At 53.6% G+C, this 20,340-nt stretch overlaps 1 protein-coding gene across 6 annotated transcripts in view; it reads left to right on the forward strand.

The window, feature by feature from the left end:
• Positions 1-6,430: 6,430 nt before the first annotated feature.
• ZBTB16 (zinc finger and BTB domain containing 16) overlaps positions 6,431-20,340 on the forward strand; it is a 197,064-nt gene continuing 183,154 nt past the window's right edge. Inside the window, exons 1-3 of one of the 6 annotated variants that reach the window (XM_040483068.1) lie at positions 7,248-7,592; positions 9,664-9,730; positions 10,544-11,901. In XM_040483068.1, coding sequence (XP_040339002.1) covers positions 10,634-11,901 — 1,268 coding nt within the window. In that variant the 5' untranslated portion in view covers positions 7,248-7,592; positions 9,664-9,730; positions 10,544-10,633. Of the gene's footprint in view, positions 6,969-7,247; positions 7,593-7,651; positions 7,958-8,550; positions 9,731-10,543; positions 11,902-20,340 lie in introns of those variants that run through there. The other 5 variants (XM_040483069.1, XM_040483070.1, XM_040483065.1 and 2 more) reach the window with 5 other exon arrangements.

Raw genomic sequence — 20,340 nt, forward strand, 5'->3', positions numbered from 1 at the left:
GACGCGGGGCTCGAACTCATGGACCGCGAGATCGTGACCTGGCTGAAGTCGGACGCTTAACCGACTGCGCCACCCAGGCGCCCCTCAGATACTTTTCTTAGTGTAACTATGTTCCGTACGATACTTGGGATATACGTATACTAAAAATTACTCATAGTTTGTCTGAAATTCAAATTTAATTGGGTGTATTTTATTTGGCAACCCTACTGAAGACATCAAAGGTTTATTTCTTGCTTATGTAAATTCCCAGCGGGTGTTCTTAGGAGGCAGCTCCCCTGCAAGTTGTGATTCAGGGATCCAGGCTCCTTCGAGCTGGGCTCTGCCATTTTCCTTACTCACCGTCCAAGGTATCTATATTCATGGGGTCAGGCTGCAGAAAGGGGCAGGGCGTGGGGGATGCCATGTGCGAGATTCGATGGGCCAATTCTGGAAGCGGCCCTTCTCACAATCCATTGGTTGGCCAGAACTCAATTCCATGGCTTGTACTGAACAGCAAGGTAAGATGAAAAATGTGAGCCAGTGTGTGCTCCGAAAGATATTTGGAGAACAGCTGGCTAGTCTTTGCTGGTACTTGTGCTGCACGCATGTCTCACACTCTCCTGCTGGCTTCAGTAAGCAGCCCTCCACCCACTGGTGCCCCTAGAAGAAGATCAGATGCTCTCCTCTCAGCCCTGGACTTGGTTAAGTAACAGCTCTCCCAGACTGGGAGTATGAGGCCATTGTGGGAGTAACGAGCAGTGTGATTCAAATCAATTCATTTTAATCCAATGCCATTTAATAAATATTTATTAATGCTCCTAGGATATTGAGAAACGCTTGATTCTAGGCCCCTGAAGGAGACATAAATTGAAATAGAACCCAGTATGCCCTCAAGGAGCTGCATACAATTAAATTCAACAGCTATCCTCAACTCTTATCTGTATCCCATTGACTTTTTTCAAAGGTTGGTGAGAGACCTATAGCTGCAAAGAATTTGGCCCTAAATGCTGGGATACAGAATGCTCCCTGCCTCCCAAAGTCCTAAAACACTTGGTGTCTGTATCCATCCATCCATCCATCCATCCATCCATCCATCCATCCATGCACAAACATGTGCATGCATTCATTCAATTAGTTCATTCACCAAAATTCAACAAGCAAAGAGCTGTTCTGTTTGACAGTGTGCTGGGCTCTGTGGAAGGGGAGTGGCAGCACCAAGCTGGACAAGACTGAGACCTTGCCTTCTAGGAACTCACAGCGGAGGGGGGTAGTCCGAATACACAGAACTCAGATACCAGACAGATGGTGGTAAATGCTATGATAAATGTTCAAACAGTGCTAAGAGACTTTGGGAGGAGGGAGAAATTAATTCTGACTCAGGGGTGGGGTGGAAAAGATTGCACCAAGGGCCAACAGTGATTTCCGAAAGAAACCCATGGATCTGCCCTGGCAAGGGGAGGCTGAGTCAAAGCATCTGGCTCTGAGCCCACAGGACACCCCCCCCACCACCAGGTCTCCCACCTACTCAGCCCTAAGAGAAAAGTCAGTGAGCTTTTCTCAAAGAACTCCATGGCGCTCTTTATTTTATCTTAAAAATTCGTACAAATTTTGAATTCCACTCCACAGGATACCAATGTTTGTTTTACTATAATAATTTTAATATAATTGGCTTAAATTACCTGTCATTGAGGAAAATCATTTCATCTGGTGGCTTGTACACCCCTGAAATACCACTTCTAATTTGCAGAGTACTTTTCCAGAAATTCAGCCTCTGAAACTGGAAGTTCAGGTATCACAAACTTCAGAGCTTTTCTCCTTGGCGGGATGGACGAAATATTCTGCTTCTAGAACTCGGAGACTGGTCGTGTGCGTTGTAAGCAGTTAACACAGTGATCCTAGGTGAGGCCTGCATAAGAGGAACACCGTACTTTTCACGCACTTCTCTCACATCAGGGGACAAGTAGAATAATTCGCCTTGGACATGAGTTGTGTTTCCAGACCATGGTGCATCCCGTGGCCTCTCCTAGGAGCATGCGTGACCCTTTCTCTCTGCATGCCCTTGTAGGTTTTGAATGGAATGATAGTACTCATGGTGCATGACAGCTGTCTTAGATTGAAAGCTGTACCATTAAACACCTCAAAAATTAAACAGTTGGCTGTTTAAAGTTAAACAGCATAAGAAAATGGTCCATACTTCCCCCTCTCCCAGGCCTGCCTGCGATGGAATACCAAAGTGTTAAAAGAAGGCCCTGCTTGTGATGAGGACTTGGGGGTTAATTTTCAGCATGGTGCCTGGGGATTTAGCTGTGGGACTCCCGTTACAAGGAATGGGAGACATACTGCTTCATTTTGCACACGCTGCATGTGCACCTCACCCTTCACCCTTGGACGGCTACAAAATTTTAGTTTTGAAATTGAGGCCCTTTTTCTCAGAGCAAAGCAGATTTCCAGAGACACCCAAATTACTCAGTGCTGGCCCCCAGGCCCGTGTGTTTGTGCTTATGTGTGTTTGGGAAAGAGAGAAAATGCCTCTCTCCTAAATGCAGGAGCCCCTTTCAAAGACAACATTAAAACATTATGCCCAATAGCCCAATAGCTGACAGCAATGGTCGCTATGTCTCATCCCAAAGCTTTGTCAGGAACCCCATAAAACTAGCACATGGTTTGTGACACCCAGTGAAACACCGTGCTGCTTCCATAATGACCTGAACCCTGCTGCCTGTCATTAAGGGACCTCTCTTATTAAACATCTCTTTTTTAAATGGCCGCCATCATCTGGTCCCAGTGTACATTAAATCCCATTATAATTATAAACACACTTCCCCATAACATCCGTTGCAGATTTCATCCACACTGCCTACCCCCTCAGGGCATCTTTGCACTAATAACAACTCAGATTTGCTATCTGAGTTGACAACATTAGGTCTCAACACCATTTGCAGTATGCTGGCGAGAGAGAGAGAGAGAGAGAGAGAGAGAGAGAGAGAGAGAAGAAAAAGCTTTCTCTTTCGCAAGCAGGAAGATCTTGGGGTCAAGTGACCCAAGACCTTAGGAGCTAAGAGAAATAACCCTTCTTCTCCCTTTGAGAATCACTCTCTGCCCAGCAGACTAGAGGAAGGCCATACTTAGCACCTGGAGGAGAAGCCCAACTTTGTAAACACCACTAGCCAGGACTCTACCAGGAAAAGAGATGGCAATTACTAATCAGAGGAGCTGTCTTATTTGGTTTTCTGCCTTCAACTAACCAGAATCTACAGGTCACCTTTTTGTTTCCCTCTCTGTTTTTTGGAGGAGGCATCTAAAAAAGTGACATGGAAGGATTAAAAAAAAAAAAAAAAGATGAGGGGCACCTGGGTGGCTCAATCGGTTAAGCGTCCAGACTTCGTTTGGGGTCGTGATCTCATGGTCAGTGAGTTCAAGCCCTGCATCCGTCTCTGTGATGACAGTGTGGAGCCTGCTTGGGATTCTCTCTCCCCCCTCTCTCTTGCCCTTACCCTGCTCATGCGCTCTCAAAATAAATATACTTTGGGGGGAAAAAAAAGACGAACCAAAGAGAACCATCAACATACGCACGGAAGATAAATTTGGTTTTGTATAGTTTTTGACATCATCTACATCTACCTGGTAGATATTTGCAATTATGACCTTGAAGCATTATAAGGTCCTTTGCTTCCAAGAAAGGACACAGTAAGTCTACTGTATCTTCCCCCAAGAGTCCCCAGTGGGTCAAAGATCTAAGACTGCATGTGACAGCTGGTGCATCTTCCATTGGCAACCTGGAGTTCTCAATTGCTCCGGAGACTTTTTCCTTTCAGGGGCTCCACTGCTGGTATCCCTCCTCAAAAAGGCTTTATTTCGCACTCATCTCAAGGTTTTAGTATGCAAAGTGGCTGCTGCTCGCCCAGAGGTAGGAGTCCTTGATTTATTTATCATGATAGGAAAGTCTACCTTTAAATTTTACAACTATTTTCCAGCTGAGGTGTTGGAACGAAATGAATTGCAACATTTCATTAACACACAATCAGAATACAGAATAACACAGCCTTCTTCAGGGGCAATCTGTTCGGTTGAAGCTTTATTGTAATTCAAAACTCCCTCCTCAACTTTTGCCTGCGATTTTGGGGAAGGAGGGAAAGTGAGCTAAGTCTGTTTACCAGGTGGTCTGATTCAATGGGAAATGGTTTGGCCGTCAGCTTGCCTGGTGGCTGCGTAGCTCTTGGCCTCAGTGGAGTTAAGAGAAGGAAAATCAAAAGCTGTTTTCCTTTTTCTATCTTGCCAGAGGCTTATACAATCTAGAAGTTAAGATCAAGAGCTTTGCAGTCAGAATGGTCTGATTTGAAGCCTCAGCTCTGATGTTCACTAGCCCTACAGTCTTGGGTGAAATGCTTAACTGCTTCAAGCCTCAGTTTTCCCATCTGAAAAATGGGGCAAATAATGGCACCCGCCTGAATAGGGTTGTTACTAGGATTACATCATACAATATAGGTAATGTGGTAAGATTCCTAGTCGGTGCTCACAACGAGTTATTCCCACGGTCTCCTCCCTATAAGATCCCTTAGACCTAATATATCCCCTTCTTCCACAAACTGAGCTCTGAAAGGCTGCTACCTGTGGGAGGTATGGGAATAAAGAAGGAGATGAGGGAATGAAAAGATTTAACATGGAATTCTATTCAAAGGTCAATCCATCTATTCCCCTGTCTCCAGCATGACCTCCCCACAAGACTGAGGTCTCTCCTATTTTTAGACCTGTCCCAGCTGATGTCCTAGCTTCCCTTACCATACCCTTCAAGAAAAGAAGTAAAAAAAAAAAAAAAAAAAAAAAAAAAGAAAAGAAAGAAAGAAAATCACAACCAATACATGAGCATCAGACAGAGAGACAGAATGAGAGGGGGAGAGAGAGAGAGAGAGAGAGAGAGAGAGAGAGAGTTTTCTCCTGTAATTTTCCATCCTGCTTTTTTTAGGTGCCCCACCATATGAGCTCTCTGAACTGGGGATTGTCATCAGCCTTCGGGGGACCCAAGGACACGGCTCTGGCTACAAATGGTGCCAGTTTTGGTGGGGGAGCTGCTACTTTATCTGGGCCCAATAAACCTTATCAAACTGCTGCGCAGCCTGCCTGCAGCACTAAGTGGAAATGCTTGGAGCCCAATGCTGGCTCTCAGCCCACAGCCTCGCCTTTTTGTTACCTCCTCCACCTCTTAAATTCAGGCATTAATCTCTCTTTAACACTTACTAACAAGGGCTGGGCTTTTTAATGGGCAGAGTTTATGAAGCCAGGGAGATTTTCCCCTAGAGTGAATGGGGCCGGGGGGGGGGGGGGGGGGGAGTCCAGGGCCACGGAGGGATTGTTCTCGCTCTCCCATTGTTTCCGGGGCTTCTCCCTTACTGTGATTTGAGGATTAATAGGAGATTAGGATCAAGGGTTAATTGCGGGCTTCTCCTGCTACTGCACTTAGGAGGGGCTGGTACGTGGGTGTGGACAGCAAGGCAGCAACCCTCAGCAGGCACCGTCTGGGCAGAGGCTCAAGAAGTTCAATGACTTTCTTCTCTTCTCCTGGTGAGGTTTTTCTTCTCTTAGGTCCCTTTCCTCGTGCTCTCCCTGCAGACCAGTTCTTTAAGTCTCTTTCCCCTCGCAGACAGTGCAGACCTTAGCTAGAGAAAACAGTTTGTAAACAGGAATTATTGCTCTTTATTGTTAATCAAAATGAACACCCAGGGACCAGGCTTTTCCAGGGTTGGGTTGGACGTTGCTCTATTCACTGCTATCAGAGGGTAACTGGCTGCCTCCCTTCACCCCCAAGGGTGCTTCTCTGCCTTCTTCTCTCCTGACTCCTGCAGGGCTGAGCACTTTCCCTGCTAGGAAGAGACAGGAGCATACTCGCAGGGATGGAATTGGCTCAGCACTCTAGCTAACACTGAGCACTTCCAATTCTGGCCTTCAGCTGCCCAGAAGCAGATTTTTGCTTCTAGTTGGTGTCTGCCACCTTCCATGACCCTACAGTCCTTCGGGCCTGACTTTAGGTCTGGGACAGTACCAGAGGCAAGCATAGGAATGCGATTATGTGTGAGTCCAGCGCAAACCTTTGACTTTGACCCGCCGGCGCCTCGGGGACGGAGTGTGGGGACCGGTCTCTGGCACGTAAGCCCCGCGTTGCTAAGACTGTTTGACCTCCAAGGCTGACTGTCCGGAGACCCAAGGAGGGCGCTCTCCACCACCACCTTCACTCCCAAGATCCCGGACTTTACTGGGCCTCAAAGGCTGGTGTCCAGAAGAGAGCTTCCCACCTCGTGCCCCCTACTTTCGCCAAGTCCAGAGAAACTGCGGGGGTTGAGGGGGGGTGGGGGAGGGGAGAGGGGACTCTGGCGCGCCGGAGGAAAGACAGATTTCATCTGGTTGCTCTACCCCGGGTTTGGGAATTTCACCGCCCCCGCCATTGGAGCGGGCCGCGAAGAGGAGGCGCCCCCTGCGGGGGGGGGGGGAGGGGGGCTCTAAGCTTCTTCAAGCTTTCACTCGCCCCCTGAAGACTTTGCGCTGAGCGGGCAGCAGTTGTTGGGAACTGTTTCCAACCGATTCCCAGGAGGGCAAAGCCCAAGGGATGCTCAAGACTGGGAGGGGGCCTCACGACCTCGGCCTCCGGGGATGGCGACAGCTAAAATGCGGGAGGGGTCTCCCTTCGACGACTGATCTCCGCGGATCCCCCTGGCACCAGGCTCACCAGGGCCTGGGAACTGCGCCTGGAGACTTCTCGCAAGCGGGCTGCTCAGTGGCTGGAGACACAGAAGGCCTGGGCTCGGCTGAGAAAGGGCCCTTCTGCAACTGATGTCGGGGTACAGGGGATGCAGCCCCGAGCCCGGAGAAAAGTGAAAGGCGAGATGACACACACTGAATCCGGGCAAACACCGGAGCCGGGGACGACACTCCGCGCCCGGGGCAGCAGGGAAGAACAAAACCCGCGTCCAAAGGAAATTAAAAACCTGGGGTCGAAGGTGGGGGCTGCTCCTCGCCCCTCACCTCCATTGCCCCCGCCAAGGATTCCGAGTCCCCGACACTGCTGTCTCCGCGAGCTCCTTCTTCCCTCTCCGCTGGGCCGGTGAGCGGCAGCCGCCGGCGCCCCAGCAGCAGCTAGATGTCAGGCGAAGCCCGGAGCGCGGCGCGCGGAGACGGGAGGGGAGGGGAGGCGGCGGAACGGAGGGGAGGGGTGGGGCGGGGAGCGCGCGCGGGCTCGGCCAGTGCGGGGGGGCGGGGTGGGCGGGCTGAGCCCGGGGACGGCGCGGGAGGGGGGAGGGAAGGGGGGCAGCTGTGGGCAGCGAGCCGGGTTCGGCCGCCAGCACTAAAGATGGAGAGGCGCCGGGGCCTCGCAGGGGAGGGGGCTCGGCGTTGACGTGGGACGCGGCGGAGGCGCCGCAGCCGGTGGTGATTTGCTAACCTCGCAGCAGAGAGGAGTTGAGGGCGATGAGAGCGGGTACTGCGAACTGCCGGGCGATGCCGCCGCTGCCGCCGTGATACCGAGAGCAACAGTTCCCAGCAACACCCTTCCCCGACACAGGCACACCCCGCCCCCCCCCCCCCCCCCGCCCCCACACCCACCCCCAGCGCCCGGCTCGGCAGCGGTGAGTGAGGGGCCCGGGAGAGGCGCACCGCCCAGCCGTAGGCGCGCGCCGGGGCGCCCCGGGGCTGGAGAGGTCCGAGGGGCGCGCTCCCTTCGGCCACTCGGCCGCTGGGCTCGTGCCTTATTTTATTTGGCTTGTTCCTTTCCTGCGGCGGCAGCCGTCGCCACCGCCGGTTGGGGGTCGGCTAGAAGTGGAGCCCCGGCTGTCAGCTTGGGCGCAGCTGCCTCCCCGACCCTTCCGCCCTAGGGCAGGGTCGGGGCGAGAGGTGGGGGGCAGAGCGGTCTGCGGAGGCTGAGGGCGCGAGCGGAGGGTTGGGGAACCGGAGGCTTTGTACGACCAGCGGCCGGCGGAGGAGCGGGGAGCCGGTGGGTGCTCATATGTATGCGGACCGGTGCGCGGGCGCGATAGGGTTGTGGTTTATTTGTGTTTATTCGCCCGCCGGCTGGGAAGCTAGGATCCGAGGAGTGGATCTGGAGGAGGAGGGGAGCAGGACTCGGATTCACTTGGGTTTTCTTTCTCTTTGAAAAACGTGGTGGGCTTTTTTCTGGATTGGACTTGACTCCCCACCCGTTTTGGGGGGGGGGAGGGGCGGCCGTGGCGGAGTCCCAGAGGGTCTCCTGGGCTCCGGGCCCTCCTCGGCTCTCGGCAGGACCGGCCGTGGCACCGGAGCTCGCTGTGCGCCCAGCCGCGCTCGGTGGGTGCCTCGGCTCTGCACCTGATGCATTCGGGATGCGTTCCCCAACCTGGCGCGCCGGCGGCTCGCTCGCACAGCCTCTCGAACGCTCCCGCATGCGCTCGAAATGCGCACCGTCTCGCCCGCCCGCGGACCCACTGGAACGCACGGACGCGCGGTGCGGCGACTCACTGGCCCGCTCCCCGGGACGCTCGCAGCGTGCCGGGGTTGGGCGCCCTGCCTGTCGCTGCCGGGGGTCACGGCCCTGGGGCGGAGAGGGAGGGCGGGCAGATCCCTTCTCGCCTTTCCTTCCACCACAACTCGCTGTCGGGCTTTTGTGCTTCCCCTTCGCGGCGGGGCGGGTCCGCCTCCTCGCGCTCTCGCCCAGGCGTCCAGCCCGCCCGGACTCTCGCCTTTCGTCCGGGTCTCTTTTGCTTTTCCTCCTCCTTAACCCGGCTCCTTTTTTTTTTTTTTTTTTCCCTCCTCCCCTGCCGTCCGGCTCCCCGGGAAAAGTTGCTTCCCCAACTTTGCAGAAGTCGCTTCCAAGTCTCCGTGGGGGTGGCTGGGACTGGGGGCGTGTGAGAGCGGGATCGATCCCCAGAGCTCCTGCGGGTTAGCGCCGGCGTTCCCTCGCGCCGCCGCGCTGGGCGCTGCAGCCAGCGCCCGCACAAGCGCGGGCGCCGAGCCATGGGTGGGGGTCGGCTGACCGAGAGCACCCCGATTGCTCGCAGAACTTAGGGCGCTTGCTTTGGGGAAGGAATTCGGGTAGCTCAGCTTCCATTCTTTCCATCGCCCGTCCTAGTTCTCCGAAGCCCTTAGGTCTGCAGGAAGGCGCACGGTGGCAAGGCGCCGGTGAGTGGCAGTTCCACTCTTGACGGCCTTACTCCCCACCCCATGGAGGGCAGCAAAAGCGTCTTTACTAGCCGTCTTGTTAACCCTTTCTGCGTGAGATTTCTGGCTCCGGAGCCAATAGGGCTCCTTTTGGGGGCGGAGGCAAACAGCGTTTGAAGAGCCAGGGAGAGCCTGTGCTGTGCTTCCAGTTGGTTTCACTGCAGTGTTGGCCTCGGCAAGGCATAGACTGAGGGACACCTGGATCTGGGTGAGGTCTTTCTAACACTTTAAGCCGGTTAGGGAGTCCCAGAGCCCTGTTACTGACCCAAAAGGAGGCTTGGGAGAGGCCTTTGTCTCCCAGCCTGCGCTCTTTTCATACTGGTAGTAACTCACATAGTAGATGGTGGTGCCAGCATCACTTCTGGTGCCTTCATGCAGCGTCCAAGCATCAATTGGTGTTGTGGGCACAGGACCTGGGAGTCTCTGGACACACTTGGAGTTCATGTACTTTGCACGTGCACTCCTGGCTATAGGGGTGCACATTTCCTATGATCTCTCTCTCTCTAGGTCTTTCGTGACCCATTTTCCTACGTTTTGTAGATCCTCTCGTCCACTCGGCACCTGTGGGCAGGAGGTAGGTGCGGCATCTCTTATGAGTATGTGCACAGGCACAGTGCAGGTTTCGGATTGCGTCTCCAGTAGCTCTGAGGCACCTAAGGGTGGAAGTAAGCCAGGCTAGTGTGGGGTGTGTGTGTGTGTGTGTTCCTGTTGTTGCCTAAGGAGGGGGTCAGGGTGGAGGTGTGTCTATCCCTTGCAGCCCTGAGAAGAGAGGAAGGGCAGAGGCCTAGGAGGCATTGGCTGGCCGTGAGATGGGCCAGCAGAGAGCCCTTGCTTGCAGATTTGTGGGGGCCGGGACTATAGGCTGCCGGCTCCAGGTGGGCCTGTCCGTGTTCCTCCCGTTGCCACAGTGAGGCAGGATTTAGAAAAACTTTGTTTAGAAGATGAGGTTTACTGCACAGGGGGTTCAGAGTAAGATTGGTCACTTTAGTTGGCCGAAGGAAGGGGTCAACCTCTGCACTGGGCACTTCCTCCTAATGCACATTGCCCACGTGCAGGAGCCCCTCGTTCTCCCATGCAAAGCAAGCCCAGGACTCCTAGGACTTCGTCTCAGCTCATCTAACAGATGTCACAGAGCAGCGAATGACGCAGATGCTGTGGCAGAACCTGGTCTTTACCCTCTTCGTACCCGGGCTTGTAAAGGCAGATGTGCAGAGTTCTAGGAAGCTTCCTCCCCTTCTTTCCGTTAAATTCACCAAGGCTGTCTCAAGGTGGGGGGTGGGGGGTGCTTATGGGGGTTCTGTGTTGAGTTGTTACTTTGAAGGACGCTAACCTGTGTTTCGTTCTCTGGTTTCTTTTCTCATCCCTCCACCCGCCCCGTCCCCTCCAGCCCTCTCGGTTGGCCCAGGAAACCCACCCAGCCCCGTCACGCAGAGCCAGGAAGGAAAGAGAGCCTCATGCCTGAGCCGAGGGGAGCACCATGGATCTGACAAAGATGGGCATGATCCAGCTGCAGAACCCCAGCCACCCCACGGGGCTCCTGTGCAAGGCCAACCAGATGCGTCTGGCCGGGACGCTGTGCGATGTGGTCATCATGGTGGACAGCCAGGAGTTCCATGCCCACCGGACCGTGCTGGCCTGCACCAGCAAGATGTTTGAGATCCTCTTCCACCGCAACAGCCAGCACTATACTCTGGACTTCCTCTCGCCAAAGACCTTCCAGCAGATTCTGGAGTATGCGTACACGGCCACACTGCAAGCCAAGGCGGAGGACCTGGATGACCTACTGTATGCAGCCGAGATCCTAGAGATCGAGTACCTGGAGGAGCAGTGCCTGAAGATCCTGGAGACCATCCAGGCCTCAGACGACAATGATACGGAGGCCACCATGGCGGACGGCGCAGCCGAGGAGGAGGAGGACCGCAAAGCTCGGTACCTCAAGAACATCTTCATCTCGAAGCATTCCAGCGAGGGGAGTGGGTACGCCAGTGTGGCTGCTCAGAGCCTCCCTGGACCCATGGTGGACCAGAGCCCTTCCGTCTCCAGCTCATTTGGTCTCTCGGCCATGAGTCCCACCAAGGCTGCAGTGGACAGTTTGATGACCATAGGACAGTCTCTCCTGCAGGGAACTCTTCGGCCTCCCGTAGGGCCTGAGGAGCCAGCTCTGGCCGGGGGTGGCAGGCACGGTGGGGTGGCCGAGGTGAAGACGGAGATGATGCAGGTGGATGAGGTGCCTGGCCAGGACAGCCCTGGGGCCACCGAGTCCAGCATGGTGGGCGCGGTCGGGGACAAGGTTGAGGAGAGGAGCAAAGAAGGGCCCGGGACCCCAACTCGCAGCAGCGTCATCACCAGCGCTCGGGAGCTGCATTATGGGCGCGAGGAGAGCGCCGAGCAGCTGCCGCCCCCGGTCGAGGCTGCCCAGGCTCCCCCCGGCCGACCGGAGCACCCTGCGCCCCCGGCCGAGAAACATCTGGGCATCTATTCTGTGTTGCCCAACCACAAGGCCGACGCCGTGCTGAGCATGCCGTCTTCAGTGACTTCTGGCCTCCACGTGCAGCCTGCCCTGGCCGTGTCCATGGACTTCAGCACCTACGGGGGGCTGCTGCCCCAGGGCTTCATCCAGAGGGAGCTGTTCAGCAAGCTGGGGGAGCTGGCTGTGGGCATGAAGTCGGAGAGCCGGACCATCGGGGAGCAGTGCAGTGTGTGTGGGGTGGAGCTTCCTGACAACGAGGCCGTGGAACAGCACAGGTAGGGCCCTCTGTAGCCCCGTAGCCCGCAGCCCAGCCCCAGGCTTCTGGCTCCCGACACCCTGCCTTTGTGCCTTCGTGCCCAGCTACCCCTAGCCCTGGGGCCTGGCCCCTTGTCCTCCCTGCTCTTTGTGAAAAGACACTTAGTTTCTAAGTCCCAGGGCGTGGGGGGGTGGGGGGAGGGGAGGGGAGGGCACAGTCTCAAATGTGGTGAGAGGGGCCTTGGGTGTTTCCTAAGTGTTGGGGAACTCACGGGCCCAGACTCTTACCAGGCTCTTTTCTCTCCTTTTGCTTCCGGGCTCCTTTTTGATTTTTCTCCTGTTGGGTCTGGTCCCCTTTGCCTGGAGTGACTGATAAACTGGAGGAAGAGGAGAAGTGGGATTGGGGGAGAAGGTCTCCTGTGACCTGGATCTGGCCACGTTGCTGGGTTTCAGGCACATAGGTCCCCAGGTCCCCAGACTGTGGTCCCCACAGCTCCGGAGTGTGGGGAGGGCACGGGGGGCGGGGGCTGGATGCTACATAAACCATGTGAGCCATGCCTGGTGAACGTTTCTCACCAGGGATGTTGTTTCCTTTCCCTGCTCATTCTCTGCCCTTTGCCAGCACATTTAGAGGGAGTTGATTTAAATTCAAGAGGGAAGGATGGGTATGAGAGTCTTAGTTTTGCAGCCAGCCGTCTTACTCTTATTCCATCTCTGCTCACATTGAATGGAATGCGACTTCAGGCTAGCATTGGCTCCCCTCTGGCTCCTGTCACTTTCTCTATGAAATGACCGTACGTTGAGCTTTTATGACCTGCCTGGTTCAATACTAAATGCTTTACGTGGAGTCCCATTTTTGTTACAGCAGTCCCCTGAGGTGGGGATGTTCTTCTTTCATGTAGGAGGATGCTAAGACCTTTTCCCAGAGTCACACAGAGTAAGAGACAGGGTTGGATTCGAATTCAGGTCTTAGCCTCCTTGTACTTTGCTGCCTCTTGGAGTCGCTCCGTGCTGAAGAGGGTATTGTCTACAGAACACAGGGTTTTGAGAATTGCTCGTGAGTAGAGTAAACATGGGCAGGATCAGTAGTGGGTTTGGTTTTCACTTGCACCTGCTGTGATGAATCTATCCATCATTTTATCCTCTGGTCCCTGGGTCAGGTGAATGGTGTCAGGAAATCCAGTTTGGTAGTCATCCATGGTAACATTTCCTACACACCCTCTTGCCCGCTGTTTGGCTGATCTGGGGTGGGTTCTTGAGCAACTGTCTTCCTCCACCCGTTCCTTGTTGCTCTGTTGCCCGCTCAGGTACGGGAGGGCATGTGAGTGAGAGGGTGTGGGGGCCGGGCAGGCACCTGGGGGTCAGCGATTACCCGACACCAGCCGGAACCTGCTCCCACGCCTCTGCTTGATCCGTGGCTCTGAGACCTACCTTGCGGAAAGTGCCGCTGAACCAACCGTAGCCGAGTTTTTCCGGTGGGTGCGAAAAATAACCGCCGCTGAGTGTATCTTCTCGATGTTTGCACCACCCAGAAATAGACCGAGGATGTGTTAGTGTCTGCTCAAACTTTCCTAGAGAGGAAACCCCCCTCCCCAAACTTGACCAGATAGATTTCTCATCTTCTCCGGATGTCGATTATTTCAGATAGGTGCGATGAGAAACGGGGTCTGGTGGAAAGTTCTTTTGGGTCTGGCTCTCCTCTGGTCCTGATGGCGTCTTTTTCTGGGAGGGCCACAGAAGATCCCACTCTCCCAGGAGGTCCGTCCAGGCTCCCATTCTGTGGGACCCTCTGTCCTCTTGGGGAGAGGCGGAGGCCTGGCTGTGGACCTAGCCGCGTCTCCCCGGGAGAGCGTGGGATAGTTATGTAACCTTTCTGAGTTTTGTTTTATTGTTAAAAATGGAGATGGTCTGCACAGCGTGGGGCTGAATTGACGAAGGAACATCTAGAAATCCCCAGAGAGCAGTGAGTGACACTGTGTGCTGGTGACGGACCGACCTGCTGGTCCCCCATCTTGTTCAGGTCTCCACATTGCCTCCCTTGGCTTCTAGAATTCTAGAGTGTAGTATCCACAGCGCTGCCTTCCACTGGGGCTGTGCTGGCCGCAAGGCGGTGCAGAGAATGTCCCTGTCCCTGGGAACTTATGACGGCAAGGCACTGGTCCAGGGATCCTCAGCTGTGGGCTGCTGACACGGCAAATGGGCTTTTGACTGAGGGTGGAAAGGAAGTTGGTGCAGCCTGAGAACCTAGAGCTGAGGACAGTGACCCGGGTGGAAAGCTGTGAGGACTGAAGAAAGCGGGAAGGGGAGAAAATGTTCCTGCGGCTTCTAGGCCCTTGCTCCCCCTAGCCGCCCGTTGGCTCCTGATGAGATGTACTTTGGGGGAGGCTTTTCCTCTCTCCCTCCAAGGTCCTGGGTGCGGGTGCTACTTTCCTGTTTCTCACAACCACTAGTACAAACAAAAGGACGAGACACAACAATCAGAGGGGGAGGTTTGGTTGGGAGGCTGTGCAATTGACTGGAAACATAGCAGTGATGAACGTGACAAAGTAGCAAGCGACAGGTTTTATTTTATTTTACTTTTAAGCCAAAGACTAAAGTGTTGCTGAAGGTTGAGTACCCAGCAGTTAACTGTTGCCTGTGTGCTGCCCGTGGTCGTGAAGGGCATGGAGAGGCAGGAGGTGGGGTGGGCTGCGAAGTGGTGCAGGAGGGAGAGAGCCTGGTGTGAATCCTGCCACTAGGGTCCCTCCGTCCCAGGCTGATGAGAGAGAGCCTGTTGGCGTGACCCGCGCAGACAGAGCAGCGAAGTCGTAGTCCCTGCAATGGGTCCCTGCGCAGGCAGTATCCTCTGTAGTCGCAGGCTGATGGAGACACTGGACAAAGACCCTCCTTCCGTAAATTAAATGGGGCTTACTTACCTGGAGGATCCAGAAGGACAGCACGCCCAAAGACCAGCAGCATTCTCTGTGCAGATGCAGGAGAAAGGTCTGGATACTACAACCTCCTCCACTGTGCTCACATCACAGGGGACGGTATCTGAGGGAGGCAGGGTCACAGCACGCTTCTGGAAGATTGGGATTGGCCTGCCCTCTATGTTCATCTCTCTCCTTTCTCTCTCTGTCTCTGAAGGGCTGGAGCTGTTCTGCGTGAAGGCTTATCTGGATCTGATGTAGGCATCAGCTCACCTGGGCCAGGTGCACCTACTCTTTCTCAGAGTTCTATACCCGTGTTGATAAGATTACAGGGGGCAGTGTGGTCGACTTAGGTGTGAACCCAGGCTTCATTCATAGCCCTCAGCCTCCCCAGGCTCCCACAGCCTTCTCTGAATATGTTTCTGAATTGAGTGCTGCAGAATCAGAGTGCGGGGTCTGGTTTGCCAGGGGCCTCTGGACCTTCTACAGCAGACCCTTAGACCAGCTAGAGGGGATCTCTTGCACGTGCACAGAAGGAACTCCAGCCTGGGTCTCGAAGAGATGCTCAGGAAACACAAGAAGTGATCTCAGCCAGCTCCCTGGACATGCGTGTGCAGCCCTTCCCGGAGGCTTCTTGGGGCCAGCTCTAGGGTGCCTGAGCCACATAGTTGAGATGACAGATTTGGCCTGGCTCTTTGCCTCGGTCTGTCTCAGGTGACCAGTTGTTCTGTTTTCAGTGGTTGACCATGTGGAGGGCCAGCAGCTGTTGACCTTGGTTTCGGCCACTTTGGGGAGTTTAGCGGTTGCCTTTAACTCTTGGTCGCCTTTCATCCTTCTGCCGGTGCTTCAGGCACCTCTGAGGTCACACCAAACTCTGCTGGTGACGCAGCCGTAACACTAACCGTGTCGTTTATCAGCTGTACCACTTTCTTCTTTGCAAAGCACTTTTAATGATTTTCTCAGCCCCACAGCCTCCCCTAAGTGGGTACAGGTCCGTCATTCCATATCTGTGAATGTAAAGTCAGAGAAGCCCTGAAAGCTGAAAGGTTTTGTGCAACTCATTTAGTGGCAAAACCTGATCTGAACTGATGTGAGGCTATATTTATCCCACCTGCTTTGAATATTCATATGTTTTGCTGCAAAAATATTAATGTGTTTGATTACAGAGTGCTTCCTTAGACTCCTCTGGGACTGGCGAATACCATAGGACCCGTAGTACCTTTCTGAAATCTGAACAGTTTGGATTTCTGAAGCACCCAAGGGTTTTGGGTAATCTAGTGGGACTGTGGACCATTTTCAGCCCCAACTTGCAGACGAGGAAACTGAGCTTTGGAGCCAGTAAGTGACTTGGCCAAGGTCACGAAGCTATAAATGGATAGAGTCAGGAGCCCAACTGGCCTTCTGATTCCCAGTCCTGGGTACTTTGCGCCAGGCCATATAAGCACATGGGCATTGCCGTTCTGGGTCAGATCCATCTGACCTAGTCTCTGGGTGCCAACACCATCCCGAAGATACCACCGTTGGAGGCTGTGGCCATCTTCCTTGACGTCGATCCTAAAGGTCAGGCAGAGCCCGACTTCTCTGAGTAGCTATTTATGGTTGTTCTGTCATTCACAGATTTGCCCCAATCCTTTCCGAATCCATTTCTATTTCCAGGAAGTGGCCTTTTGGGGGATGATGAATGACTTAGCGATTATAACCTCCTGTACTCCTAGAGGTCTTCCTTTGGAGAAGTCGTTAGCTGTGAAGTTCGGAGGATGGCAGGAGGCTTCGTGGCATTGTGCGGGGCTGGGGCGTGGACCGGGCCTCTAGCCTCTGTTCCACGGGTTTTGGCCGTGAGACCACTGTTGGTCTCTCTCTCATCTGGAGGCTCATCCCTTAGTTTGTAGAACTAGGTGCTTGGATGAGCTCTTTCTGGATTGTTGAGTTCTGCCCCTTCCGTGCGTACTCACTCACATTCTCGTGAAGTCCTTTTGGCTGATTGAATTTTGCTCTGTTTTGGAATCTGGGCTGGCAGTCAGCCAGCTGAAATAGGCGGGGGTCTCTTTGATTTGATTCTGTCCGCCCTTTGTTTTTTAAAACTTTTACTCGCGTAGGGTTGTGGAGTCGTCTGGGATCTAGATGGCACTCTGGGAAATTTTGAAGACGATTTCTTCTGTTTTATTTCCAGTGGAGGCAAGTGACTGCGTCTTTCGTCTCCGTGCGAAAAGTCCCATTTACGTTTGCTGTCACTGTTGGATGGAGCTGCTAATTGCTGGAGGGAGAGGAAGAGTGTTCAGCTCAGCCACACGTTTTCCTTCTGCTTGTTCTAGGAACTCTATGAATCTTTAAAATAGTGATTATCCTAAACTGTTAAAATCAAACTCCATTCACAACTCTTTGCTTTCTTGCTAATTCAGGAGGCAAACGTTTCCAATCAGTTTTAATTTTTTTTTAAAATAAATGACTTTAAAACCAGTCTATCTGAAAGCCCAAGGGTGAGAGCTAAGAATCTTGATAAATGAATGCAGGTGTGCCTCAGTGTGCCTGTTGGAGGGTTCCAGAACATTCCTCAATAACAGAAGGTGTTCTCAGGTTCTGTTTCAGCGGCATTAGGTGGAAGCCGTGACTCAATGGCAGTTATTTTGGCAGAAAGAAAAATTGACCATAGCAACCCCACTGCCTTACCCTCTGATGTTTTACTCACGGTGAATGTGCGTTTTGAGCAAATCAGACTTATCTGGGCCAGGATCCTGATTTTACCGCTCACCAGCTGCGTGACCGGGGTGATGTTACCTAACCTCTCTGTGCCTGTTTGCTCCCTGGTAAGAGGGGAATAATGACAGAACCTGTCCACTGGGTTGTTACAAGGATTAATCAGCAAATACACGTCAAATGCAAGGAACAGTAGCACGAAGTGAGTGTTCCCTACATGTTTGCTGTTGTGTTTTTATTGCTGTTGTTGTGAAACGGGGCACACAGGCAGTGCAGGGTAGGAACTGTGTTTGTGTTCGGCCAGGTCCTGTTTTCCCCCCGAGGCGTTTGATAAAAACTGCGGCTCAGACACCATGTGGGGCTGACGACCGTGAGCACGTGCATTCCGTGCCCCCCCCCCCCCCCCCCGCCCATCCCAGAAGCTGATCTCCTTGTACCCTGGTGGCCAGGGTACTCTTTGTCCCATTGACCTGAAGCCTGATGAGTCATTCCAGTTCTCATTTAAATTTAGCTGGGCACCACTCCACCGGCCTCAGTTCCAATTGCCAGGCAGGCTCACCCAGTACCCGAGAGCCCGTGCGTGTGGCCCGCCGAGCACATCGCTGTGGTCGAGGCACAGACAAGGAGCACAGGCCCCACTTTACTGAGGGAAGGCTGGGCTTGTGGTGGCCGGGCCTTCCAGAGCTCCTCCCTGACCCCACTGCCAGTGCAGGATGCTTCTGATGGTGGGTTTGGCAAACGGCATTTTCGGGGCTTGGTACTTACCAGGTTCTGTGCTCAGAGCATTCAGAGGCAGACTCTCACGTGCTCTGGCTGCCTTGTAAGGGGGACATTAGTTGTGAATTCCCTGATGGGCAGAGGGGAGCACGAGAGGTCAATGGATGTGTCCATGGTGGGGCCAGGGCTTGTGCTCAGGGCTTTGAGCTTCACTGTTTTTCCTATAATGTCCTGCTTGGACCGGCAGCCCCTGATGGAATCAGAAGGGAAGGAGGGATCAGGAAGGACCGGGTCTGTGTTTCCTGCCGTCGGTGACCGGGGGGCTCATCGCTCGGTCCCCTCTGGTGGCTCGCGAGGAGGAAAGTAGCGAGGGCGCTGTTTGCTTCAGAGGGTTCAGGTCTTCGGGGGTCGGGGCCACACAAGTGCCAGGAGAACTTCATCCTGCATCATCTCTTACCGACCCGGAGAGACCAGCTTCTGGTGATGGGGGCCCTTTGTGCTGACTCAAAAAAACAGAAAATGGGAGAGAAAAAGAAACCCACTTACAAAAATAAAAATTCCATGCTGTTAATTTCATGCCAGCATAATCAGAAATTCCCCTTTCTACTGTTTCCCCTTAAAAGCCCCAGTGTCCTTATTATGCTGGCTCAGTCTGGAAAAACTATGGTTGGGTTTTGCCTACGTGAGGGTTATCTCTGCAGCTGTGCAAGCAGGGGACTCGGTACTTTATTGTCAGTATGGAAACTTCGGCTGGAAACTCGCCAGAACCCTAGCTGGCTGTCGACTCTGACCTCAAGACTCCCATTTCCTTCGGCAGGAATGGATTGTGTCCAGCTTTGCAGTAGGAGGAACCCAAGTTAGCTAGGAGGAAGGACTTCCCGAAAGAGTGGGGGCATCCCTGGTCACAGAAATTTTGATGAAGAGGAGAAATTGTGGGCCAGTTAGAATTGTTTCTTAGACTTCTCCCCACTTTTGGGCCATTTACTGTTGTTAGTAATTAAAAGAAAATGTTTTAAATGTTTATTTATCTACTTTTGAGAGGGGGCGAGGGGGCAGAGAGAGAGGGAGAGAGAATCCCAAGCAGGCTTTGTGCTGTCTGTGCAGATCCTGACGCGAGGCTCGGTCTCGTGAACCCTGAGATCGTGGCCCGAGCTGAAATCCAGAGTTGGATGCTTAACCGACTCCGCCACCCAGGTGCCTCTGGCCATTTTTTATTTTTAACTTATTATTCCTTTATTCTAAGTCTGTTTATTTATTTAAGTAATCTCTGTACCCAACACGGGACTCAAACTCATGACCCCGAGATCAACAGTTGCACACTCGCTTTTCTGACTGAGCCAGCCAGGTGCCCCTTTTGGGCCGTTTCGATTCCGCAGAAATCATAAGTAAGGACTGGGTGTTACACGTACACAGGTCACCACCACCAGGCGTGTCAAGAGCAAGACAGACACACTGCCAGACCGCCGTGTTTGTAGGGGACAAGGTGTGACATCAGGTAGACGTGGGTGTGGAGGTTGGTGCTCCCTTGTGAATTTAGACAGATGAATTCACCTGTCCAAATCATCAGGCTCTTCTCCTCTGAAGTGAGCTCAGTCCTTTACCTCCCAGTGCGGTTTTAAACATGTTAAACGAGGTACCAGGTAACATAAAGCACGCAGCAGGGACTCCCATGTGGGGCCGCCTCCCTGCCTTCCCGCTTCTTTTGTGACCCCAGCCTGACAAGGGGGCCGCTCTCTCGCTGAGCCCCCTGCCACCCTGGCCCAGTGTCTGCTTCTAAGTGGATTAGCTGAGGGTTGTGATCTTAATGCCATTAAACGTGTTGGCACGACTCTCTTTGCCATAGTGAGAAGCAGATGTGGCTGACCGTAACGGCCCTCGGTGATCCGTCAGGCCTGGAGTGCGGGGCGTGGGGAACATTATTAGTGTTAATGTGGGGGAGTCTTTTATGGTAGTTGGGGGAAATGCAGAGGGATTGTTTGAAACGTATTTATTTTAGCCGTCGAGCAGGTTAGATGCTGTCGGGGTCTACTGTGGCTCAACCCTCCCCTCTCCCCAACCCTTTCTTGAAATAAGGCCCCTCCCCAACCCCGAAGGCCGGGCCTGATTACTTCCAGAGTTGGAGAGACAACTTAGCAGGCT

The sequence above is a fragment of the Herpailurus yagouaroundi genome, unplaced genomic scaffold (assembly GCF_014898765.1).
Source record: "Herpailurus yagouaroundi ecotype Mexico unplaced genomic scaffold, PumYag 161, whole genome shotgun sequence".
Classification (NCBI taxonomy): Eukaryota; Metazoa; Chordata; class Mammalia; order Carnivora; family Felidae; genus Herpailurus; species Herpailurus yagouaroundi.